This window comes from Crocodylus porosus, unplaced genomic scaffold (genome assembly GCF_001723895.1).
Source record: "Crocodylus porosus isolate Cpor-Errol unplaced genomic scaffold, CroPor_comp1, whole genome shotgun sequence".
Taxonomy (NCBI): domain Eukaryota; kingdom Metazoa; phylum Chordata; order Crocodylia; family Crocodylidae; genus Crocodylus; species Crocodylus porosus.
The window spans coordinates 2440300-2447989 of record NW_017728904.1 but is presented as its reverse complement, the minus strand read 5'-3'; the positions used below and the strand labels follow the sequence as shown (position 1 = coordinate 2447989).

General features: G+C 47.7%; 1 protein-coding gene across 8 annotated transcripts in view; it reads right to left on the bottom strand.

The window, feature by feature from the left end:
* Positions 1-3355: 3355 nt before the first annotated feature.
* POGZ (pogo transposable element with ZNF domain) overlaps positions 3356-7690 on the bottom strand; it is a 32439-nt gene continuing 28104 nt past the window's right edge. For all 8 annotated transcript variants that reach the window (XM_019556942.1, XM_019556943.1, XM_019556945.1 and 5 more), the window contains 3 exons: positions 7041-7153; positions 6313-6337; positions 3356-6204 (listed from right to left, as the gene is read on the bottom strand). In XM_019556942.1, coding sequence (XP_019412487.1) covers positions 4635-6204; positions 6313-6337; positions 7041-7153 — 1708 coding nt within the window. In that variant the 3' untranslated portion in view covers positions 3356-4634. The remainder of the gene's footprint in view (positions 6205-6312; positions 6338-7040; positions 7154-7690) is intronic.

Sequence of the window (7690 nt, the reverse complement as noted above, 5' to 3'; positions counted from 1 at the left end):
GGCTGAGCTGTGCTTTGTGGGACATGAAGCTGGGTGTATACAAAGCTAAGTCAAGCTACAGCCCAAAACGTTGGAGCTTTTGAGGGCTCAGAGAGAATTAGGCATTTCTGCTGCTGCGGAGCCATTTGCTATTTTCCCAGCTGGTTGGGGCAAGAGCGGTTGGCCTTGAGCCTTTTTAGAGCAGCCCTGTCGCCTGCAACCTTCACAATTACCTGGGCTCATCTGTGTATGTCTGCTACTACCTTACATATATGCCCTGTATGCGCAACAGCTTCCCGTGTTCTTCTCCCTGCAGAGCTGCCCCCATCCAGAAACACCCCCCAAATGTGCAGACATGAGCATGGACTAACCTTGCAGCCTTGGGCTCCTTGTCTTTCCATCTAGCGGCTTTTACTTGGGGCTGTCCTGCCTCTATTGAGTGTGCAGCCTCCATTGCTCTTCCCACCAGAGGGCTTTACAGTGCACCTATAGCTGAGTTCAATTCCACCTTTCCAGGAAGACAGGCTTTGGGCTGTGACTGAGTTCTGTTCTAGCAAGAATAGAGAACTTCCTCTTCTTTGCAAATTCCAGGTGTGGTAGAAGTGTCCTCTGCTAAGCCTGTGCAAAAAGACTGGTATCAAGTCTCAAGATCTTTCAATGCTGGCTTGTAATATACTTACAGCAAGAAAGACTATGACAGAGGTAGATAGGTCAGGGAGCAGAGCAGCAGATCTAGCTGGGAAGGAGAACAGTGACACTAGGGGAGATAAATTTGCAGCACAACTACCAAAAAGAATGATCCATACCAGACTGAAATGTAAGTGGTAAGCCGCCTGCTAAGTGTTTCAGAGTGTGTCCCAGTAATCCGTACGTGTGCTCATGGACCAGGCCTGTTGCTGCTGCTATTTAGAAGCAACTGCAGGCACTCCAAACTCCCAGGGAAGAGAAGAGGCAAGGACTGACAGCAGCTGGGTTAGCTGTTAGAGCAGCACTTTGACCTGAAGCTGCTAATATAAGGGTCTTGCTTTTTCTTTGACAGCCAGTTCCAGCTCAGTGATGCGATTTGTACCAAGAGGTTACACAGGGCAAAATTTAGCCCGACACTTCAGTGCTCTCGGGTTTGCCCAGTATGTGCAGTAATAGGTCCTGTTCTTAAAGCAGTGTTGCTCTTAAATAGCGTGTTACTTGCGGGCAGCCGGGGGTAAGAGTGCTTTGGGATGCTCTCTCTCTGCTGCCTAGGGTATCCTGGCATTCACCACGTATTGTAATAGCATCAAGCAGTTTACAATAGCTTGGCATGGCCAGAGGCCTGGTAGGACTATGGCAAACAGTACTTTAGTTGAGACCAAATTACCTTCAGGATGAGCTGAGAGGCAAAGCGCTGGGTCTCTGCAATTCATTCACATCCATGGAAATGGGTGCTTACAGCCACTCAGATACTGGGTACCAGACAGTGTCACCAGTTACAGAAGAAACAGACCCATGAGTTCAGACCCTGGTGTGTAAAAGGCTTGATTTCACCTTTAAAGCCAGTTTCAGAGGTAGAAAAAGCAGATTTTAATGGCAAGCTACCCCTTTCTACCACCTGTAACACTGGCTAACAGCAGCGAAACCTTTTCCTCACAAGGAAATGTTCCTATTTCTCTATGGTAGAGTTCTCCATGGTGTCCATCTCCCATCACATTTAAATGCTATCCAGATAAACTGTGCAAAGGCGGCTCACACAACAAGGGTTGCTGGGGTAATCCTCACAGCAACCCTGAAGGATAGCTGCTCAGTCACCTCTCCACGAAAAACCTGACAAGCACGTAAAGCCAATGTTTTCCCAGCTCAGGTGCCTGCAGGAGAGAGGATTTTGATGCCTGTCTTAAATCCCCAAGGGACTTAGCCAAAGCCAGGATTAGGGCTGGAGTGGCTGGCTCCTCTCCCAGTGCTCAGATCCAGTCTCTAGTGCAAACACCACCAAATTGTATTTAAGAGCTGCCGCCAGCAATTTAGCTTGTAGTTAAGACACAAAAATTATTACCTTGGAAGGGTAAACACTGGGTCAGTCAATCTGATAAGCTGAAAAGCATTTCCATTTTCACATTTCATCCTGCATGTTGCCAGTCTTCTGGCTCTCATCGCTCACTAGTCCAAGAGCTCCTATTAATGGGACAAGACCTTGGAAGGCTTCACAAGAGAATGTCGCCTCAATGGGCAGGATGATGAAGACGCCAAAGCATTTGAAATATAGCATGTTTTAGATTTAAGTTGCTTTTCCCCAAGGTGGGAGCAGACATGCTGGGCTGTCACTCTTTAGGAACAGCAGGCACGCAACTACCCTACGTAGATGCTCGCACACTGCACATACAACTAGCACTGCAGTGTTTCTATCCTTTGAGGGATCCCGCCTTGTGTGTCTGGCCCACTAAGGCTAGGAACAGATGTTGTGTTTATCCCTGGACAAGTTATGCCTGTTCATCCTGGAACAGAAACATCCCAGGATTGGCACCTGAGGTGAGTGGCTGAATGTGCTGCTGCTTTTCTGCCACTGATTCAGTGATGCAACTCCAGGATAACTGTTCAGATACACTTTCTGATGCCCTGGGATGAATTGTTACACTATTTGGCCCACCAGCTTCTTTAGGATTTATCCCAGAACCATGGACACAGACATCTAAACACTTGCACTTTGCCCTGGGATAAGATGGTTTATCCCAGGATAAATGTGATGTCTGCTTGTAGCCTAATGTAGGAAGAGGATAGTAACAAAATGTAATTACATGCACTTATACAATGGAGCGATGCCTTGGCAGGGACATCTTTTAGAAACAGATTTAGCCCTGTGATCATCCTTCACAGATCTGCTTCCATTTCATTCAAAGAAGAGGTCTTTGCCAGTGTCTGAGACTCACAAAGGTTTAAACCCTCGTTCCGCAATGCGGGAGTTGCCCAATAACGATGAACGGCAGTGAGTAGATTTGTACATTAGAGTATTTTTATTTATGATTTTCAGGCTTTTATTTAAAAAAGAAAAAGACTCCAAATGCGGACAGCAGGCTGTTCCAGGGAACCCAAACCCGCTTACAGGGAATGAGTGGCAACGAGGGGGCCTCCGAGGCAGGAAGGAGCAGGCTCACCCCACAGATGGATGACATGTAAACACATTTAAATTACTATCCCATCTCTGGGCTTTCCCAGGCCACACAGCTATCAGGAATCCCTTCACAAGCGGTAGAGGGTGTGCAAACAAACCCCAGCAGGCCGTCCAGCTTCCCCGACAGCACTGCGCCACACGGGGAGCAGAGGAGCTGGGGAGTTGCTTGTAGCACAATCCGCAGCTTTACAGTCATATTCACAAGAGTTAAATACTTCTCCGTAATAAAAACGCATGTTTATAAATCCATTTCCCTGGTTTTATTAAATGTTCCACTTATGTACAGTTTAAAGATGAACCATTTACAGGTCTGCACACGCTGCCTCCTGCTTTCCTTAGGTGCTAGGGAAAGGTCTCAGAAACCTCTATGGAAACAGAAAGGAGCAGGTGCCTCTGATTTCGGTATGTCAAAATGCTTCTGGCTGATACCATAATACATACAATTAAAAAACCCTCAAACATGCAAATTGTAGAAAAATTTAAGCTGGCAGTGAAAAATAAAAACAAACGTCTTCCTTTTGTGCACGTCACAGTTTGTTTCATTAAATCAGATTTCTAATCCTAAGGAACGTAGTGTCTGATGCCACTGGTTAAAGCAGGTTTATCAACTACTAGGAGTTTAAAAAGGTCAACGTTTAATGGTCCATACAGTTTTTAGCTCCCATCTATTGTACAGGAAGATCAAGACAGGCTTGATCTTCCTCTTCCGTCATGTACCCTCTGTCAGTAATTCTTTGGAGCAAGGTGGGTGCCAGACAGTTCCCTGGTGGAGGAACGAAGCCGTCACACTCGGGGTCTCCCTGTTGTCAGAAAGTCAGCTTAGAAATAGGAGGCTGGTCTTAGCACTGCACCTCAACTCCCAAACTGTGGATCTCGGTTCAACCCCAGTTTAAATACTAATGGCTCCTAGGAACCGCGGCTGGCATTGAACAGGCAGCATTCTATCGCTTGTGTTTTAACCCCCTGTGTCAAGACTCACAAGCAAATTAATTGTTTTTTTTTAAAAAAAAGAAAAATCCCAAATCTTAATGGCCGATTATAGAAGTTTTCACACATTAAAGCAATAATTCATATCTAAAGTTACCACAGAAACCTAAATCTCTGGGTCAAGTGTTAAAAAAAATCTGTGTTAAGACAACCAAAAAATTTATATACTGGTTCATTAGCTACATATTTTTTTTCCTTTCTTTAGAAATGGTCACATTGACGATGTATAATTCAAAACATTTCTGCACAATAAAACAGAAAACTATGATACAGTGAGGTAAAGAAAACGCAAAAATATTCACCCACAATATATCTTCAGAAAATACCAACACAGTGATTTTTCTTTTTCTTTAAAAAAAAAGAAAAGAAAAAAAAAAAGCACAAAACTTATAAATGAACAGCATAAATGGCTATTAATCTGATCGCCTATGAATTTCCTAAGCCCACGAATCCACAGGGAAGTGTAATGGTCTCATCCAACATTTAGTTAAAAATAACCCTTTCCGGATCATGATTCTCAGATCAGTGCTCACATTTCCATCAGATCCAATTCGGCGTCCTCAAAGCCGTAGAAGGACTCAGTCTCGCTTTCCCCTTCGAACAGCTGGTGGAGGATCTCTGGGTCGGCAGACTCCTCGGCCTGAGCCCTATCCTGGAAGTTGGCATCTTCATCCTGCTGCTCGTTGTTCAGCTTCAGCTGCTCCTCCAGCGAGGCAATCAGCTCCTCCTGCATGTCAGCGTTGCGCGTGGGGGAGTTAGCTGTGCCATCGGGGCCAGGCAGCACGCTGGCCACCAGGAAGGATTGCTGCACCAGTTCAGGGCAGTCGCTAATGACCTCCAGCACCTCCGCCAGCCAGCACAGAACCAGCTGGAGGAGAATGTCTGAGTCGCAGGTGGAGTCCGCCATCTCCTTGGCTTGCTCTTTCCACTTTTTATGCAAGAAGTTTTTCACAGTCCTTTTTATGCAAACATCCAAGGGTTGGATTTTGGAGCTGCAGCCAGCTGGGACCACAGCGGGCAGAGTGCTGGAGGTGCTCAGCAGGGAAAGGACTTCCTCGGAGAGGTGCGTTCGGTGGCAATCCAGCACCAGCATGCCCTTGCTGTTCTGGCACTCTGTGTGCTTCTGCCACACTCTGGTTGACCATAGCTCCATGATTTCATCATCGCTATATCCGTTCTCCTTGGCTTCCAAGATAATGGACTCTGGCACATTGGCGGGCTGATTCACATGCCCCCGGAAGAACACCAGTGTGGGCAGCACGCTCCCGTCAGCCAAGATAGTGAGGACAACATCGCACCAGGGCTCCCCAGTCCCCACAGTCTGCAAAGCATTCTCCTTGCGGTCATCGCTGCTCAGTACCTCCACATCGAGGAAGAGGGAGATCTCATCAATGGCTGCGATCATGGAGAGTGGCAAGTCCTGGGTGTGGATCTGCCGCTGCACAAACTCAATGAAGCAGCTGGCGTTTTCCTCCACATCTTTGGGGAGAGGGTGCGCCACAGCCCGGCGGGTGTGTGTGCTGAGGTTGTGCCGCAGCATGAACCTCACTGCCCACTCATAGGAGATCTTGAAGCCCCCCTCAAGGGAGCGCCCAATCTTGGTGGCCTTCTGGAAGAGAGTCTCCTCATTGATGGGGAGCTGCTGCTCTCGCTGTGTGAGGACCCATTCTGCCAGCTTCTCCTCTGCCTCCAAGCTGAGGTACTTGCCCTCGGACAAGGAGGCCAAGTTCTCTTCTTGGAAGGCCTGGAACCTCCGCAGCCAGCGCTTGATGCGGCGCTGCGGGTTGCGGAAGTGCTCGGCTGCCTGTTCTGTGTTGCAGCACAAAGCAAACAGTACGACTCGGAGCTTTTTCACGGAGAGCTGCTCCTTTTTGCTCGCTGGTTCTGGCTCCTTTGCTGGCTGTTCATCCTCCTGATCATCAATATTTAAGCACTCTCCCTCCTGACTGACCACAGGTGCGTTGCATGCCACTGGCACTGCTTCAGACTCCAGCTCATCCTTCTCAGGTAACGGAGGCTTTGTTTTCACAGTAGCAGCTTTAGTTGGGGAATAGGTGGGGCACGTATTCTTCGGGCTTTTGTCCTGGGGCTGGCTGTGCCTGAGAGAAACGGAACAAAACCTTCTCAAAGCAAGAAAAAAAAAACATGGGGGGAAAAAGGAGGGACTTGAATGGTTTATGGCAGGTGAGAGATGGCAAAGTGCTTACCTGGCATGTGAAAGCCAAGTCGGCCCTGCTGGACAAAACACTTGGGTTAGCAAATAGGAAGTGGAGTCAGCATGCACAGAGAAAAAGGCATTTTCTAATCTCGCACAGCCCACATGACCTCACACAATCTCAAGGTGCGGTGCAAACACATATCACATATGCCTGGACTCATTCAAACTCACATACAGTTTTTCTGACACTGAAAGGCAGCCAGCTGCCTCTGGCTGGAACACAACAGCTGTTTACAATGCACAGCAATGTTAGACAAACAGCCAAGAGAAGAAGAGAAACACTGGGTCCATGTGAAGTCACAGGATGACATCAGCAAGGCTGAGGGAAGTCAGGTAGGCTGGGCTTTCCCAGCTTGCTGTGGGCAGCATCCCTACTTCTACTTAAGGTGACAGCTGTGACAAGTGCCAGGATGTGGATTTCCAATCCTATCCAGACTGCAACTTCTGCAGCTGCACAAAGCCTCAGGGTGCTCCTCAGCAACACTGTGCATGTAGCTGTCTCCAGTGTGATCTACAGCACAGCTGAGAGTGATCCAGCTGTGGCCATAGAAGGCAGCTGGGCAAAGCTGGTAAATCTGTCAACACCACAGATCTCCCTCATGATTTCCACAGAAGCCACACATGGCGTTACGTCTGGGAGGCATTCAGTGTGTTGTCCCTGAATTAGTATCACACCACCAAGAGCTGGGATGTTTCTGCTCCAGCTCACAATCTTACCTCTGAAAATAATGTTACTGAACTCATGGGAGGGATTGAAGACCAGATGCTTGGCCATCGCATCGCCTTCAGATGTTAGAAATAGGCAGGAGGAGCAGGCCAGTTTTACACCACTACAAGCAGGAAGAGAAGTGTGTGATTAACAGCTCCATTGCAAGTTGTCTCCCACAAACAATCACCATGAACTAACAGGTGAGGACCCAGAGCCAAACTCCACCCTCCTGTGCAGGTGTGCCAGGCCCCCAGGGCTGATGTATCCCCAGGTAGTCCCTGGAAGTTGCTGTGACCTGGTGTTCTGCTCTGCCTAAAATGTTTTCCCTGTACTGACTAAGACAAATTGGTAGGGGTCTACTTAACTCACAGTGAGACAAAGCAAATTTTGTGGCTTGGTTGAGGCACAAAGAACAGATTTTGTGGGCCTTTCCAGGTGGCCCTGCCCCTCACTGCTGATTGGCAGGGGCATATACTGTATAAAAGCAAATTCACTTAGCAGACAGTAACTCTCAATCATGTGATCTATGGCTGCAGCAACTGCCGCATTGTCTCTGTATTGCAGTAAGTACTGGGATGTTCTAAACAGTGTATTATATGAATAATACACTGGGGTTTTTTAGGTTGATTTTGTAGGAAATCACAGCAATGCAATATTT